The following is an 18,537-nucleotide window of genomic DNA, read 5'->3' as shown; positions in this document are numbered from 1 at the left end:
GGCAATGTTTTGGTCACTTTGTAAAATGAAGAGATGACCAAAGCAATTAACTTAGTAGCTCCTAAGTGCCATCTCCCACACTGTAAAGCTTGCTTGGCTCTTTGGTTTAGAAATCTCAAACCAATAAAACAGGTTAGAGTGACAAAAGATGTGTCATTCAGACACAGATAAGAGCTCAGTATCAAGCCTGTAGATGGGATGAAGGTGAAGCAGTAATACTTTTTCTCCATCATTATATATCTGGAAATACATCTGTTGGCTCAGAACCTACTTCAGCTTGAGCCATGTGGAGTTGAGGGAACCATTGGAGGCCAGATATTTACTAATCACCTTAAAGACAAAATCACTCACATTGGACTAGATGCCACATTTTTAAATGGGTAGATCCAGAAAAGTGACCAGTGTTTCATCTATTGCATGAATTGCATGATTAGTCTCTATTGTTGGCACAACAGGAGGTGAACAAGGAACTTGGGGGGCGGGGGGAGTCTGACCTATCTGTTGTAAGCACCTTTGCTCTCTGCAACTTATAATTTCTAGTAATGAGGGACTGTCTGCCTGGGTTCAGGATATTATAAATGGCTTTTTGGCAGATGGGTGGTCCTGACTACTTCAAGGACGTGTTTGCAAAGGCCACATCTGAATATAACTTCATTGGGCATTCTTTGGATTATAGTAACTACTGCCTAGTTACAAATGTCTCTTTCTTGGGCAAGGTTTTGCAGTGAGAGTTTGCCAGTCAACTAGGCAGTGAACATAAAATAGGACATGATAGCCAGACAATGAGCCTTTTTCGGGGGGGGGGGTGACACATGCATTAGAGCAGGAATGTCCAACAGGTCGATTGCGATCTACTGGCAGATCCCTGTGAAGTTTCGGTAGATCTCGGTCGATCCCTGGCTCCCTTTCCTCTGCATCAGTAAATCTGACTCCTGCCCCGCCCCCTCGTCCCACCCTCCATTGCTGTTTGAACTCAGGAAGGGAAGATGGAGTTCCCTCTGTGTGATGTTTTTGTGAGTGACTTAACCCTTTGCCTTCCTCCCCCTCCCTCCCCAAAAAGCCTGTACCTTAACCCCCAAAAAACAGTGCTTTTGTCCTCCCAAAAAAGCTCAAGAACTTTGAGCTGAACCCCTTAAAAAATGGGGTAGATCACTGCCAGATTTTTATTCTGAAAGTAAATCGCAGTCTCTTGGGAGTTGGCCACCCCTGCACTAGAGACACGTGGAGAAGGGTAATATGTATATATGTTTATCTGCTAATTCTAGAAGCCTCGGGGGGGGGGCAGATGAGATAACTTGAGCACTTAGTTTTACTTAAGGCAGCTATGACTAGTCAATCTACTGTGCTTTTGTTATGAGCTGAATGGAATGGAGCTGGCATGTAAAACAGGCAAGTCTTCAATCACCTAATGACTTGGAGTAGAATTCAAGCAATTCAATTCACAATACTGTTTATGATGAGTTGTCTATACACATACTTTTGCATATCTTAACTGGATGCCAACCTTGGTGCCTCTTTAAGCATTGGATCAAAGCTGAAGAAATTCCTGGCTTGTTTTCTAGAGGGAGGAAGAAATGTCTAAGAAAACAGTATAGGCAATAATACTGTGTCAGGTCAAGGTGTAATAGAAGCCCAAGCATGTTCAGTAAGATTAATAGGACAACTTGGGGGGGAGGAGCATATTTTGCAAAATGAGTTAGAAGAGCACACCATACACCAAGTTTCTGATTCTAATAAGATCATGGTTATGCAGTGGCGTAGCGTGGGGGGTGCAGGGAGGCCGGCCGCACCAGGCGCAACATCTGGGGGTTAGGGGGCGCAAATCCATGGGTTAGGGGGCGCAAATCCACGGGTTAGGGGGTGCAAATTACTTGCCTTGCCCCGGGTGCTGACAACCCACGCTACGCCACTGTGGTTATGCCAAAGAAATCAGATAATGTTGGTGACTTGTGAGACCCTCACACAGTTAGTGTTATTGAACAAGTAGTTCATTATTTAAATCTGCCATATATAGCAGAGGGTCAGGGGAAATAAGAAAAAGCTGCCTCTTTTTTAATCAGTATCAGTGTAGCTGATGTAGTATCAATCAGTGGATAGTTGCAAAGAATGTGAAACCTGGTAAGAAACTATCCTCATCTCTCTCACCAAACTCCCATGGGAAAGATAGACAGACATTATCTTAATAATTAAACCTGCCTCCCATCATCTCCTAAGTGATCTTTTTTTATCTGGGGTCTCAGTCATAATTAGTTGATAGCAGTTAACTGTTTGGCAAACCCTAATAGCTTATCAGTTAGCATGGTATAAGCCTTCAAATTAGAATCTGCATGAGGAAGAGCACATTTCCACAATCAACAGAGTACAAGACAGTTACACTAGCTGCACTGGAAACATATTCTGCTTCTGGCAGAACACCAACATTAGCACTTCAGAACAATACCAGTAAGAGGCTTGTTGGCACACGATTGTGCAAAGTTATTCACCAGCATCTGGTTATTATTAACACTCTGGTTCTGGTCTAGCCTCCTGGGCAGAATCAGGAACTGTTGAATCTGTCTTTGTCTTTAGCTCTACTTTAAATATCTACAGATAAGTTCTATATCTCCCAAGACAAGACTTGTTTCAAGGATTACATTCTAAATTTTAAAATACTCTTAAACCTAGCACCTAACTGAGCCTGTAATACAGCTAGAAAAGTACAAAAAATACTAACCAAAAATCCTATGCAACAGAACACTACAGCAAATCAGTGCAGCTGGGCTAGATTATGTACTCCACTTACTCATGCCAGGAGGAAAAGGAACTTGGTTGCTTTCCGTCTCTGGCGGCTTTGGGTAAAGTACTCAAAATATATGATACCCCCATTTATCTGGCATTTTCTTCCTTTTTTTACACAGCTGCAAGAATTTCAGCTATTTTGATGTAATAAACTCCAGACTAAGGTAAATATCTTGGCTAGTGTCTCATCTCCTAAGTGTTAGTAGCAATATGAACCCTTTTGCATTCTGGACCAAACAATTAAAAAGAAAGAAAAAAGATTATGCTGTTTCACATACTGCCCCAAATTTCTGCTCAAACATTTGTGAGTGACTCAGAGCCTTACTACACTTCAATCTTCCTACACAAATCCTTCCTAAACTAAAAAACAACTATATATGACAAATACTGAATAAGCTTTATGCAAAATGAAATAAATAAACAAAAAGAAGAAACTTAAAATTTCTATTTTGGTGTGTGTGGAGCTGGCCATATGTAGTGTGTCCATGTACACATGGCACAGTTAATGGTTTTCTATACTTGGGGAAAGAGGTATCTATGGAAGGCAGTAGTGTCTATGAAAGGCTGGAATGTAAGAATTGTCACTGCAGAATTATAGGTCCTTCCTAGCTTTGGTTTTATTTTTGTGTCCTTTTGACTCTTATCCAGTCCAACGCCAGCCTTGTTCCTTTCAAGGGCCCAGTGAGGAGGTGAACAACATTACACCCTCCATGCAAAATGCTGCTTGGGAACGGGAAAGAAAATTAGGAGAATTTTCTCTAGGTCCAAGGTATTTGTAACAAGTGTTCCAGTAAGCTAGACTTACAGTATCCTCTTCCAGGATAGTCCATTTAATTCCTCATGTTTTCACACACATCCTCAGTATGTTCAATCTTCATTGACTTGCTTCTCGTTGGGGGCGGTGTCTAAGGATTTGTTATACTTCTGCAAACATTGGAGTTTGCTCACACCTGTGGATACCTCCCTTTTGTGTGTATGAATAGTGTGGGTCTGGCTACATAAAGACACACAGAGACAGAAGGTGTTTGCTACTAGTTTATAGGATTTCTTTTTCCCCTGTTTTCTGTTCATCACAGAAAATCATCCCAGAATTAAACAGAAAACTTGAAAGCCTAGACCAAATCTTCTGTTAAATGACACTCAGTGATAATCTGTTGTGCTGCTGGCTAAAGTAGCAGATGACATTACTTGAAATCTCCAACATTGCTATGAATAGAAAAAGCTAATATAACCATATGCTTTTTTGAAATACTGTATATACTACCTTGCAAAACAGCAAGCTTATACAAAAAAAATGTTATCTTATTGCACAGGAAGTAAGATTTTAAATGTCATCTCATTTTTAAAAGCCTTAAACAGGCATCTAGTAACTCAAGATACCAACTGCTCTTATAGCTGTAATACAGTAATACTCAGTTTACAGCAAACAGAAAATAGGAAAGTTTTTTTTAAGTGCTTATGAACAGCTGTTCAGTTAAACCTTTTAATGCCTCAACCGCCTTTTAAATGCTACTGCTTCTAGGTACAGCTTCAGAAAACATATTTTCCCCATGCCTGAGGTTTGCTTCAAAAAGAAAAGTAAAAAACCTGCTTCGACATCTACTCTAACAGATTAGAGTAGTGTTGTAATAAAAAATACCTTCACCCTAACCCAATATTATTCTGTGTTGTCCCCATCTGTTGAAAAAGTGCTGTATGCATTCTCAAAACATAAAGTAAGTACTGCCAGATATGATCACCAATTTGAGGAAGGAAGGCTTGTTACAGAAGCCACTTTTTCTCTATCCTGGTGACAGTTGATTTAGTGCTGAATTTATTTATTTCATACAACTTATAATCTGGGAGATAGTAAACAAACAAACAAAAAACCTCAAAGTGCTTTACAAAATGAATAAAACAGTAAAATTATCAGTAAAAAGGGTTAAAAACAACTATTTAAAACATTCAAAAATAATTAAAATGAACAATAAAAACAGATTAAAATACATGTCACCATTCTACATATCTGAATGCCAAGCTAACAGCAGCTACCATTTGAGAAGTATGGAGATCTTTGTGCACAGTACCAAATATGCACCCTGAAGCTAGTTTTGAAGGTCATGGCCAGAGGATGCAAGTCACTCAACTATAGTGAATGATCATCTGCTGTTTTTTATGGACCAGAGTGGCACCATATAGTCTCCTATCAATGTCCTATTAATCTTGGTACTTTCTGAGCAAAGAGCTTTTAAAACACAGCTCTCCTCAAGACTGTATGTTAAGGATAGTGATTCCATTTCAAAATATGAAGATTATGTGATTCCATTGGGTAAGAAGTTACACAACAACAATAATTTTTACTAAAAAAACAGACTAAACATGACTGATGTGGGGAAAAGTCTTTAGGAGGTAATCATAAATCTCAACACTAAAATACTATTTATTTGAACTGTTTATTTCAGGGGTGACTAATCTGTGATCCTTCCATCAGGCTCAGTCATCTTGGCCAAGTGTCAAAAATGATGGGAAGTGCAGACCAGCAACATCTCTACTGTCCTATATCCTTCCCATATACCTTATATGAATCATACTTTTCTTGGAAAGCCTGGAACAAATTTACATTCTGTTTAACCAAATTTATTAAAACAGTTGTTTGCTATGAACCAATCCATACTCTTCTAAGCAAGCCTGCCTAGGGTTAGCTACAATGAGTTTTTTGTTTTGTTTTAAAATATATATATTTAAAGCTTACTGATTTAACTTTTCCAACAAGCATCTCTAGCAAATGTTAGTCACAATACATCACTCTTTTAATACTAACAGTTTTAAGTGTATATTGAAAGAAAAACTTTTAAGAAATCTCAAAAGGCTGGCATGTTAGCACCCAAACAGCATTTGCTTTTCCTTATTTCGAATACAAAAAATGCAGTATGCTTTAAGTGTTTGTGTCACTGCTAGATTCTTGTCTGGACTTAGAGAAGTAAGCAATGCTTCATCTCCCTGTGAAAACTGATCTCTATAGAGGAAAAATTGCCCTGCATAGTTTTGACAAGAACATGCCCTTTACCACATTACATAGGACCTTTAACTACCAGAGAACATGTCCCTGTAGATGGTAATCTGAACCTGGTTATATTCCACAAAAACAAATAACACTGAATTAATTTAAGTACATTTCAAATAATCAAAAAGCTGGGTTCAGAAACTCAAGAAAAGAACTGAGCAGATTTCAGTAGTAATATGGCAGCTCTTAAGAGTGGGTTCTGCTTCCATACTATCATTGTCTTTGCTAGCAGAAAATGTTTTAGGAGTTGGCTGCATGCCCCATCAACTTCCATCAACTTAAAGCCACATCTGGCTGTGAGTCTGACAGGTAACCTAAGAAAAGTTTACTAAAAACAAATGTGTACAACAAAATAGAAAGAACAGCAGCTAAAATTCCTTGCAGGAATACAGAACAATGTTTATTGAGCATCAAAGAATTACAGCTTCTATGTTCTGCTTATGATTTTGTTCAGTTTTCCAAAACCATATATTACATATAATGTTAGAGGTCACATTTTATTTTCATTACTCTACTTTAGTATAGTCAATGTTTTTAGCTTATCTCTGGTTAAGCTGCTTTCAGTATCCAAAATTTTCTAACCATTGTATCAGACACCAACAATACTTCTATTTTTCTACCATTTCAATATTTATTTTCCTATATAGCTTTCCACAATGTGATTTTTGATCAGTAAAATACATTAAAAGATGCAACAATAAAATCCCATTTCATTCAACAATTAAAGTAAATTGTATACATATGGCCCAATTCTTCTAACCCAATATCAAGCATCATATTTCAGTCTCCAAGGACCATTCTGCAAGAGGTGTATCTTTAAAGCTAGTTTTAAGAAGGTTAGGATCTCTTTTTAACCAGTATTTCACTGAAACTATTTAGTCAGGTGGAAAATAAGCCTGACAATGTTGAAAACAAACAAACAGACAGACAGACAGACAGACAGACAAACAAACAAACAAACAAACAAACAAACAAACAAACAAACAGCAATATATAACTTCCTAATTAACAGTTCACTCAATACTCACTCATATAGCTCAGAATATGTAGCTGCAAATAAAAATACTGTCATAGAAATACATACAGTATAGGAAATAATTCCAGGGAAAGGGAATTGGAAAACGACAGAAGCAAAAGGAAAGCAGGCATCACCTACTCTACTTGCCAATACAACAGGTCTCAACATGGGTAGAAGTACAGTACTCTTAACAATCTCCAAATAACTCTGTTTACATTGGACATTGAGGAAGACAAACAAGAGCTTTGCTCTCTTCTCCTAACTGCATTACAACAAGAAACTCCTTTCAGCCTTCTGTCCTTGGTTTGGAGAAGATAAGAAACGGGGCGGGGGGCACCTTCCTGCATTTCTCACAATTTCCAAATGACTGGTTAAGTTATGAGACAACCCTGCCCATCACGTTTTCTGAGAAGCACACAGGTCTTTGGGAACGCAGTATTGTGAGCAGGTTTCAATAAGATTAAAAGACAGTGGCTGAGATTTATGCTGTTTCATATCTAAATCTCTCTGGGTTGTCTTCCAAGAACTGTCTGCATGCTGGAACGGAGGCAAACACTTCATTTCACTTATGCAGCAATTTGAATAAGCTTAGAAACAGAAATTGAGGAAAACCCTTTACGAACTCTGTATTCCTGTAACATAACTGAAGTCCCTCCCTGTCTTCCATCCTTCCTTCTGTGCATGCCAGGAGACTTGGGGTTGTGGGAATAAACAAGGTGACCCATGGCAAGTAAACATCACAGATTTGAGAAGGAGAGCCTCATGGCTGGAAATAGTTGTATGTAGGTGGGGAGAGAGACATTGCAAAGGCAAGAAGAGGGAACTCCAATACAACTGTGGGATCAAGGGGATAGTTTGGCAGACCAGAAAACAGGCACTGATACAGAGACTTAAAGACGGGAAAGGAGAGCAAACAGGGGTATAAACAGACAAACAACAAGGAGCCTAAATAACTGCAGCAGAGTGCCTTTCTTTCACCATAACTGGAAAAGTGCAACTTGTTCCTGTCAAAGCTCCTAAAAACTACAGCTTACAAGGCAATTGAATATCTCCTATGTCAATAAACCACAACACTTCTCTCTTGAAAAACTGATTAATGTCCCCCCTCTCTCTCTTGCAGATATCCACTTCTCTTTTATGCTATGTTCCATTCCTTCTTTTCCCTTTACTTGGCTTCTCTCTCTCTCTCTCTCTCTCTCTCTCTCTCTCTCTCTCTCTCTCTCTCTCTGTGTGTGTGTGTGTGTGTAATGACATAGTGCTAATGTTTTTAATAAATATCTAATTCTTACCATTAAGCCTCTTGTTATATTTCTGATCAAGAGGGCTCATTTTGAGGGTAATAAGTGCACTTAAAAACTGAGAAGTGGAATGGCAGTAATAATACTTTAGCACTGATTTAGTCCTTAATCAAATCTGATGCCATTTAATAGAGAACAAGTATATTCACATATTAGACATTTTAGATACTGAACTAAACAAACAACAAAACTAAACAAACAACAAAATTCCCAGAGTATAAAGAAACCAACATATAACTACATCTACCATGTACCAAAACTGATAATTTTACAATAAGACCCTAAAATCTACCACAAAATACACAATCAGTACCGCACATGCATTTTAAAAAACTTTGTGTACCAATTCATATAGCTTTGCAGGCAAGGGGGGGGGAATCTAACATTTTCTCAGGCACTTCCTGTACAAGGTTTGAAGTATATTTAAACAGAATCATTCTAACTAACTGACACTGAAAAGCTGGGGACATGCCCAATTTTAGCATTGTTTATCCTGCATGAAGGCAATGGGGAAGTTTTTATTTCTGCTAATGCTTCAGAAAGACATTTCTGCTTAGTATTCTTTACCAATTGCACAACTCTCAGCATATTTCATATCTGCTGATCAATAGTGCATACTTGTGTGGAGAACATGCCAGAGTGAAAGTAAGTAAACTGTAGGCCTCTAGTACACTTCTCAAGTTCTGTTAAATACTGTAACAGAGTGTCAACGTGAGCGCACTAAAATGAATGACAAGACATGTGGCTGCAACACCCCTCAGTAGATGCAAGAGTGTGCAAGGATAACCTCACAGCATTTTGTAACTAATTGAAACCATTTTTACTCATTAAAACACTTAAGAAATGTGTCATTACATTTTTTCTCCCCTTTGCTTAGCTCAGAATTGCTCAGTGCCATATGTACTGCTGAATACAATTAGCTTATTGACCATATAGTCAAAACAAAAGCAGATATTCTAATTTACTTAGTCATATTCATAATCTGCTTGTGTGAATATAAACATTATATACAAGTGTTAGTAGAATGCTAATGTTCTGCACTCAAACCTAACTAAATATCTTATTTGTATACATTGAGCTCAGACATGAAAAGCTAACGACCTCTCTGTATTTAAAATTCCACTCAAGCAGCTGCTTCTAAGGTGGCTACCAGTGATGGATAAAGAGGAGAAATACTTACTTGCTACTTCCAGCGATGCATTGTGGCTCACAGCTTCACCAAGGTAATTCCTTGCTACACAGACATAGACTCCTTCATCAGGCCTGCTTTTGCGGCCATGAACTATTCGTAAGAAAAATAAAGATCCACTTGGCAGCAACATCCGATGAGAACGAGGATCATCTTTGTCTGTTTCAACCCTTTCTCCTCCTTTATACCATTCAATAGTTGGTGTGGGCCTGCCTTCAGCCTTACAGTTCAAAGTTGCTGGTTCTCCTTTAGAAACAATTAGATCCGAAGGATGTTCAACAATGCGAGGTGGGGAATCCTCTTGGCGAAGACGGGAACCTAAGGAGGGTAAATGTGAATAAAAAATTAAATTTCTACTTCTGGTTAAGATGTAATGGAAATGCTGTGGCTTGGCTTGGATTTAAAATGGTGCACTTGGAAATCAACAAGTACTTCCTGGTTATTCTTATAGTTAAGCTTGATGTCATCTAGTTGGTTAAGATTTTATTACGATAATGGGCGATTATATGTTCTTCCAAGTTAGCATTTACAAGATATTTATTGCTATTTAACATGCTTGCCACTATGACCAGAGTTTTTAAAGCAGTTCAGTAAACATTTAAAAGCAGTACAATACTTTAAGAATTGATTGGTTGCTTGTAGTATTCCTGTACTGTTAACATAAGATCAATACAATCATGAAATCGATGAAGTCAGTGAATGTGAGGAAGCAATATATAAATACACATCTCCAAAAATTCAGCACATTTTGATCGAAGTATCTTTTAAAGAGTACTATCTTCAGCTGCCTCCTAAAGGAAAGATAAGCATGGATGATTTTTAACTTCCAGAACAAAACTGGGGCATTATCACAAACTGGCTTCTGATTTTGTGACCCCACTGTTCCACAGTCAGGCAGTCGTTTGACACTTTCCAGAAAGATGGATTGCATGAAGAGTCTGCAAATGCTAGGTTCAAATATATAAAATTCAGATTTTCTTAATGCATAAAGTGGGGCAGGGTGAGAGACAAAACACAAGGAACTGCCTGTGAATATATTTCCACCTAAGTGCTGTAATAAAGTCACTCTTATCTGAAACATTCCATAAAATTCCTTAAATTGTAGTGTGCTGTATTTTTCATGAAGAGAAGAGTGGCACATAGCACACATTAACCACAAATTTGATGACAGCCGCCAGAGGGGATGTAACAGCTTTGACATCTGAGTAATCTTTTTCCACAGCTATACTTTTAATTTCTATCCTTATAGTCAAGTTATTTAAGTTCCAATTTGTGTTTTATTTAGTAGAAGCAACTTTATGTATCAACATAAATCTTACAAAGGGCACAAATCCTGTAATTTTCTTGTCAGAAATCTGTCCCAGAAGGGTTAGTTGGTGAACACAGAAACACAATACTTATTAGTTACATACTTTATCTACAAAGAACCCACATTTCTCCTTCTAAAAGCTGATAATCACTGCAATAGAGGAAACTAACAAACTTGCACAACCTGCTTTAGTATAAATTTCACATCTCAGACTGAAAGATATAGCATGCCTTTGGTTAAAAGAGCAATTACTGTGTACATAACACTGATCGACTTCACACAATTCATTTGCAAACTAATACCAAGATTCTGACAAAATTTAATTTCCTCAGTTGGTTTTTAAATACAAAGGGGTTGTACAAAGAGCAGGTGCAACAGACTGGTTGGAAGCATGAGATGCGAGCCAGAACATCTTTGGTTCAGGTGAGCCCAGATATGAACAGACCAGATAGTGCACTAGGTGTGAAAATACTGGAGTGCACTAGGAAGTAAGCAAATACTCGGAAGCACATCTTGTTTTTAAAAACTAACACTATCACTTTTTAGATTCGAACAAAGACAAAAGCTGCAATTATATTGTTCATGGCAATTGGTGGTATCAAAATAAATCATACCACAATTTCATAGCTGTCAACTTACAGATTTGAAAATAAGGGACCAGCAGCCTTGAAAATAAGGGACCAGCAGCCAAAATAAGGGACCTGCAGCCTCACCTGTTCCAGGCACTCCAGTCTTCCTGTCCTCCTGCAGTCTGGTCAAACTCATGCTGGTAGCCTCAAGAACACTGTCCAACCAACTTTGTAACCAGAGGTTCAACTGAATAGAATCTGAATCACATGCACCACAAGGCCTATGCAGCCTCAACTTAAGATGGCTCCCCGGCCTGGCTTTGCACTGCAAAGTTTGCAGCAGCACGTGCAACAAAATGGCGTCCAGCATTCAAAAAACCCCTCAGCTTGCATTAACTAGCCACACACAAGGCATGCAAGCTCCACCCCCCAGTCATTCTCAGACTTCTTATTGGGTGAGCAACACAGCCAAGCAACACAGTTGGAGCCTCCCTCCTCCCTGGCCGGCAGGGAGGGAGGGAGAGGAGCTGCTTCCTTTGAAATTTAAGGGACATTTAAGGGACATCCATCAATAAGGGACAGCAGTGGGACATGGTGCTGGAATAAGGGACTGTCCCTTCAAATTAGGGACACTTGACAGCTATGCAATTTAAATCAATTGGCTTAATTCCACGTTTCCAAATCATTTCATCTACAAGTGCTTTCTGTACAGTAAAAAACGTTCACATCTTCTTATATGACTGGGAAGCTGCCTAACAGATGTACATAAGTAGAATAAACTCTCAAGTAGTATGGGATGCCCTAAATTTTTTTTTAATGCACTTGCAAGTGATAGTTGCAACCAAAGCTCTGCCTCTTTTCAGTGTAACTGGTATACATTCACTTTCTTGATAAATTATGCAGCTTCTCCTTACATGCATACAGACATGCATTTGTTTAAGAAATATTTTTTAAATAAATCTGTAATTGGAATCTCATTCTGTTTTCCTGGAAAGGTAAGTGAAATGTCAGAACTGCCTATATGTCCTTAAAGTTATTTATTAACAGGATATGAAACCCAGTTCAGGAAACACCAGGGATACAGAAGGTCAGCTGCTTCCAAGGTTTACACAATGTATAATGCCCAATTGAAAGTCTTGTTAACCACTTATGGCCACATGAATCTACTGTGAATATTTAATATTTTAAGAATTGTTAACATCAGACATTCCTAACACCACCACACAGCCAGCTTTTAACAACAATAAGAATGGGCTGCATAGTGTAAGATGGGCACTTACTAGTTTAACCAGGTTGTTTAATCCAAAACAATTAGGGTCCTCCCCAAAAACAAATTAGAATAAGCAATTAATATACATTATATTAAATGGAATAATAATGGGTAGTATCCTTCAGCACACCTTTGACTCCCTAGTTTTCTAGAAGTTCAACCGCCTTCCGGGTCAGTTTTCACCTACTAATGTATTTAAACATTTTTTTGTTGATGAGCCTTGTTTTTCCAATGTGCTCCTTGAATTATTTTTACTTATTGTCTCCTTATATCTTTTTTTTTTTTGCCAAACTTTGTTTTCCCCTCATTTGGACAAGTGTTCAATTTTTTGAAAACAGCCTTCTTACTCCTTTTAAGCTTCCTTGACTCCGTTTATAAATCACACTGGTCTTCTCTGCGTCCTACTTTTAAAACTTCTCCCGTGTCAGGACTGTTGTCTCCTTATGCGCCAACTTACCAAGCAGATTGGGGGCACTGGTGTCGCGTCTGTGTTGGGTCTCACACCCATGTGTGAGCATCCCAAGCTCTGGCTTCTTCTCCTGCAGCTAAGCGCCATGCACTGCACGCACAACATTGGGAAGAGCCAGGACATCTTTCCCCAGCAGTTGCAGGAGGAGGGGAAGTCTGCCATGGAAGCCACAACTCCGGGCTCTGCCACCTCTGTCAAATAATTATTCAGGGCCCCTTGTTGTTTCACAATAATCAGCGCAACAAAATCTTGCTATGTGTGCAAAAATAGCCACATTTCTTTTAATATAACAGTCTGTATAATTGATTAAGTTTTGCTTTTTACATGTTAATATCTGGACAAAGGCATTGCCTCTTATACTGCAATCCTCCTGGAACATGAAGCAGTGCACACAGAAATCTTATGCTACTCAGCTTCAAAAGTGTCATATATGCTTTGGGGAGAAAGGACTTCCAAATCTACATAAATTGCTGAATTTCAGAGAGCCAGCATGATGTAGGAAACACTGGGTCCATCAAGCTCAGTACTGTCAACACTAACCAGCAATAGATCCCTCAGGGTCTAAGATGGGAGTGTTTACCAAACATACCTGAAGACATCAGGGATTGAATGTGGAACTTTTTCTATGCAAAGCATGTTGGATTTAGTATAGAGAGATATTGGTGCAATGCCCGGCATAGTCTCAGAGTCCACCATCACTCCCATTCAACCTGCCTCTCACTTTAGGACTTTTATTGTAAAATGATTACAACAGTGTGAAAACTTAAATTAGCTTTCAGTTAAGTTTACAAACTTACCTGGACATACTTCATGCATAGGTTTCACAGTTAGAGAAATAGATTACTAGTGCAATGCATACCTAATGTGCTATGGTAAAATATAAAATAAAAGCAGTAAAATATAGTATGAAGCACAACTTATGAATTCCTTTTCAGAAGGTTCCTCAAGAACCTGTCATGCATCTTTGGGCAGTGCTTGTGTTTTCTTGTTTGACATACTCAAACATCCACTGAAGCTTTTAAAAACTAATGCATAATAGTCAGAGTCAAAGATGATAGTTGAAGAGCTTTGGTTTGTGTGAGTTATTAGCTTCTATGACAAAAAGTACCAAGGCAAAATTTTAGGGGTAATTTTGTAAAGACATTTATACTTTCAGAAAACAAAATATTTCAAACAGCCTTTTAAAGGATTAGTAACAAATCCCTGAAGGAATGCAGTCAACCTCAGTCATATTGAAACCTTAAAGTCAACTTTCCCAACATTCATGAAGCATTAGTGAGCACCAGGTTAATGAGGCACAAAAAGAATGAAAGGTGTGATGCTTTCACAGGTAAATCAACATAACCACACCCAAAGAGAGTCTGTAATCTAAATGAATAGTATAACAATCAAAATTTAGCTGCTGCTGGGGATCACCACTTGGATTGGGAACTGCAGAAATGAAAATTTTCTTTCACTCGTTCGCTCCTCTAGCACTTTGGCTTAGTGCATTATTTTATGAAATTAAACAAAATTTCTGTTTAATTTTTAATTATTAATTTCTCTAAGGAGAAGTATATTTTCGATCAAAGAGGAAGGCATTAAATAAAGATTTGGATCTCAGCAGTAACACTAGGACTTATATTAGACAGACTTGAAAGAAGAAAGCACATTAAATGCTATATTTAGAATTTGATTTGGGGAAAGGGAATGCCTTTCAGTGTACTGGAAGGCTGCAGAACAGGGTAATGCTGACAGATTGTTTTGCACATTAGTTTAGAGACAAATTTCAAACATTGAGTGTTCTGAAATCTGAGAAGGCCCAGAGTCAAAAACACTAAAGAGAATTGGAGGACATGTGCATTTTAAAATAATTAAATCTTTATCATAAGCTGCTGCCATATTAAAGTGGAAACGATAAGCTCAACTGAGACAAATTTTAGTTGCATATAATCATTAAGTTTCTTTAAACATCTAATGCACAAGTATATCACTTCTTTTTTAATTTAAATGAAGTCATTTTGTTTTAATATGTTGGTAGGAAAGTCATTTTATTTTAACTTGCTGGTAGCAAAACTAAAATGTTGTTGTTAACTCTAATCTCCTGATCAACATTTTAAGAAGATGTAATAGTAGTGTAGGGCACAAGCAGAAGGGGACGACAGAGGACGAGGTGGTTGGACAGTGTTCTCGAAGCTACGAACATGAGTTTGACCAAACTGCGGGAGGCAGTGGAAGACAGGAGTGCCTGGCGTGCTCTGGTCCATGGGGTCACGAAGAGTCGGACTAAACAACAACAACAGTTGTTAGAATGCCAGAATAAGGGCAGGTTGAAAAAGTTAACTGGGTATTGTCAGCTTCATGAAACCAACATCATTTATTTATTGATAAGATGGTGAAATAATTTGATTCCTTCCTCTGGGGAGCTTAGACTAACATGTGACTCCCCATTTGTATCTTCATAAACTGAAAAGCACCAGCTAATACGGTATATTGTTCTGAACTATTAGAGGTCCAGCAAAAAATATGGAGTTTTAATACTGCTGAAGAAGTCACACAGCAGATGGTGTGTCCCAAATTCTCTTTTGATCACAGCAACTATTCTTAGCAATACAGTCAAACCTCGGTTCCTGAACAGCTCCGTTTTGGAACGTTCCGGCTCCCAAACACCAAAAACCCAGAAGTAAATGCTCCTGTTTTCTAACTTTTTTTGGAAGCCGAAGGTCCGACACAGCTTCCACTTGAGTGCAGGAAGCTCTTTCAACCAATCGGAAGCCACACCTCAGTTGTTGAACGTTTTGGAAGCCGAACAGGCTTCCGGAACGGATTACATCCAACAACCGAGGTTTGACTGTATTCTAATCTAAGCAATGTGTCACATGCATTAACAGATACCTATGAGTGCATGTAAGTCCCATGATATATATTGAGTGCCTTGTACATAGAGTGGTATCTCGGGTTAAGAACTTAATTCGTTCCGGAGAGCCGTACTTAACCTGAAACTGTTCTTAACCTGAAGCACCACTTTAGCTAATGAGGTCTCCTGCTGCTGCCGCGCCGCCGGAGCACGATTTCTGTTCTCATCCTGAAGCAAAGTTCTTAACCTGAAGCACTATTTCTGGGTTAGCGGAGTCTGTAACCTGAAGCGTATGTAACCTGAAGCGTATGTAACCTGAGGTACCACTGTACTCAAATCTTATTTTCTTAACAATAAAGTCAGTGACCAAGTGATAACAACTTCATTGTACAGTCATACATCATGTTGCGTCTGCTTCAGGTTACGTGTTTTCGTGTTGCGTCCCGTAGCAACCCGGAAGTACCGGAACGGGTTACTTCCGGTTTTCGCTGCTTGCGCATGTGCAGAATTGCTAAATCGCGCCACACGCGTGCACAGATGCAACACTTTGGCTTGCGTCAATTCTGTGTTATGGACGGGCCTCCAGAATGGATCCTGTCCGTAACACGAGGTTCCACCGTACTGTAGAGCAACTAATAACATTCTGTTATGACAAAGTGGAACAAACAGTTCAATCCTGGGTGGAATTTTATCACATCTGAAAGTACACTAAATGCTGCAATACTGTACACACTTGCCTCTGCAGAGGTTCCATTGAAGTCAATGGGTCTGACTTCTGAGTGAAAATATAAAGCCTCACCCTGAAATTCTGCTTTTGTCCTAAACTAGTTAGTCTACTGGTCACTATTATGTCAATTCTACTAAAAAAGTCAAGTGATACTCCTAGAAAATAAGTCAGATCAAATCAATTAAATGTAGTCTAGAGACATTCTTAAGTTTATTAACGCTGATAAACCGAGCATGTGCACTGGAACTGCTTGCTTTGCCTATCCATCAAACCAGCTCTTTTATTGGTTAAGAACTTTATAATGATTTTTACCTAGCAAAACTGGATAAGTCCAATATCTAGTTTAACACCACTATTTATATGTAAGTATATTTAAAATTAATTAGAACAGTGTGTAACATAATAGCACAAAACAGCAAAATTCTAGACACTGAAAGCATTGTCAATGAGTAACCACGGCAGTTTGTATTAGCTCATTGCTGGCCTCAATACAACCCACAATGACAGTGGACCTTCTACACTTGCTGACACAACACCCCATATTCCTACTAGCAATACCAGCAGTTTCCAAATTGCTCAGTAGTCTACCATAACCATTAGTAGCCAAGAAAGACCGTCACAAGACTTCAGCATACTTTAGTAAATCAACCCCTGTACAAATCCTGCTGGTATTTGCAAAGCCCACATTAGACCAGCAGCAATAACAGGCTTTGATTTCTGCACTAAGCAGTGACAGTAAATGTCAGAGCAACATAGGAATCTGTCTTATACAGAGTCAAACCACTGGTTTATCTGGCTCAGTACTGGCTACACTGACTGGCAGAGACCTCCAAGATTTCAGCCAGGGTTTTTCCCCCATTGAACCTGGAACCGACTGTATGAAAAGCAGATGCTCTACCACTAGATCAGACAAAAGGCTGATTTGGTTTATTTTTCCCCCAAGGATACCTTTCTTTGAGAAGACATGTTTCCCACTCAGCTCTCTTCTTTTTCTTAACTTTGCATGGATTGAGGCAATTTAATCTGACTCTGAACATATAGGGCTGTATTACTATATGCCGATTTCTTGATGGACCACTTTCATTACTTGTTTAATTCTTTTTAAAAGCCATCTAACCTATAGGCAATCACCAAATGTAGGGTTATTTAAATTGCATATGGAGCACTTCCTTTTGTCAGTCCTACTACCAATCAACTTCAATGGATGTCCAAAATTCTAAAACAAGAAGTATGATAGAAATGTTTCTGCTGTGCCATTCTGGAAGAAGAGGCATTAGAGTTTTCAAACTGCATGTTGAAAATGATCTCTGGAGGGAGAGTATAGTAAAAAAGAAAGAAAGCATATTTTGTTAAATTGCTTCAGAATGTTTTACGTTTTATGTTGAACTGGGCATCTAATAACGAAGTACATGTAGTGATCACCCATAAAGTCATTGCTCAGAAATTAGATTCATTCTATCCATATAGGATTTCTTGACTGTCTTTAAGCAATAACTGTGCTGTAAATAAAGATTAAACAATTCTAACATACTGCTTCAGTTAAACTGGTTGTTATTAAACCAGGCAAAGGTCTTTAAGACACCCTAGCATATCTGGACTAAATGCGCAACCCACTGAAAGAATTTACACCCCTACATCATGGTTTTCCAAAAGAACAGAATAGTTAAAGGGAATTATCTGTAAAATGAGCTACCACCATTTTATTTGTGTCCAGATTGCCCCAGGGTTTTCTTACTGCCTATGTAACATGTGCCAACATATCAGATTATATAGAGAATCTGCACAACACATTTAATTATATCAACTCCCCCCCCCCCGTTTTGCACGTCCGGTTACCATCTGTATAAAATAATGTGAAATACAAACAAGAATCTCCACTTTAAACCTTGGAGGGATGGCAGGGGTTGGGGGATGAGATGGGGAGATTAAGCATAAAGAATGCATTTCTACTGAAAAATGAACCAGAGGTTTTGAGAGCGGCTGTGGATTCCATAGACAGATGGTGTCAATAGACCTCTCTATTAGTCAAGT

At 38.5% G+C, this 18,537-nt stretch overlaps 1 protein-coding gene across 4 annotated transcripts in view; it reads right to left on the bottom strand.

The window, feature by feature from the left end:
• The window catches only part of ROBO1 (roundabout guidance receptor 1), a 571,646-nt gene that overhangs the window by 213,187 nt on the left and 339,922 nt on the right, over positions 1-18,537 (bottom strand). For all 4 annotated transcript variants that reach the window (XM_053386465.1, XM_053386466.1, XM_053386467.1 and 1 more), the window contains one exon: positions 9,318-9,644. In XM_053386465.1, the coding sequence (XP_053242440.1) occupies positions 9,318-9,644 (327 nt within the window). The remainder of the gene's footprint in view (positions 1-9,317; positions 9,645-18,537) is intronic.

The sequence above is a fragment of the Podarcis raffonei genome, chromosome 4 (assembly GCF_027172205.1).
Source record: "Podarcis raffonei isolate rPodRaf1 chromosome 4, rPodRaf1.pri, whole genome shotgun sequence".
Lineage (NCBI taxonomy): Eukaryota > Metazoa > Chordata > Lepidosauria > Squamata > Lacertidae > Podarcis > Podarcis raffonei.
The sequence above is the reverse complement of the archived record's forward strand: the minus strand, read 5'-3'. Positions and strand labels throughout refer to the sequence as shown.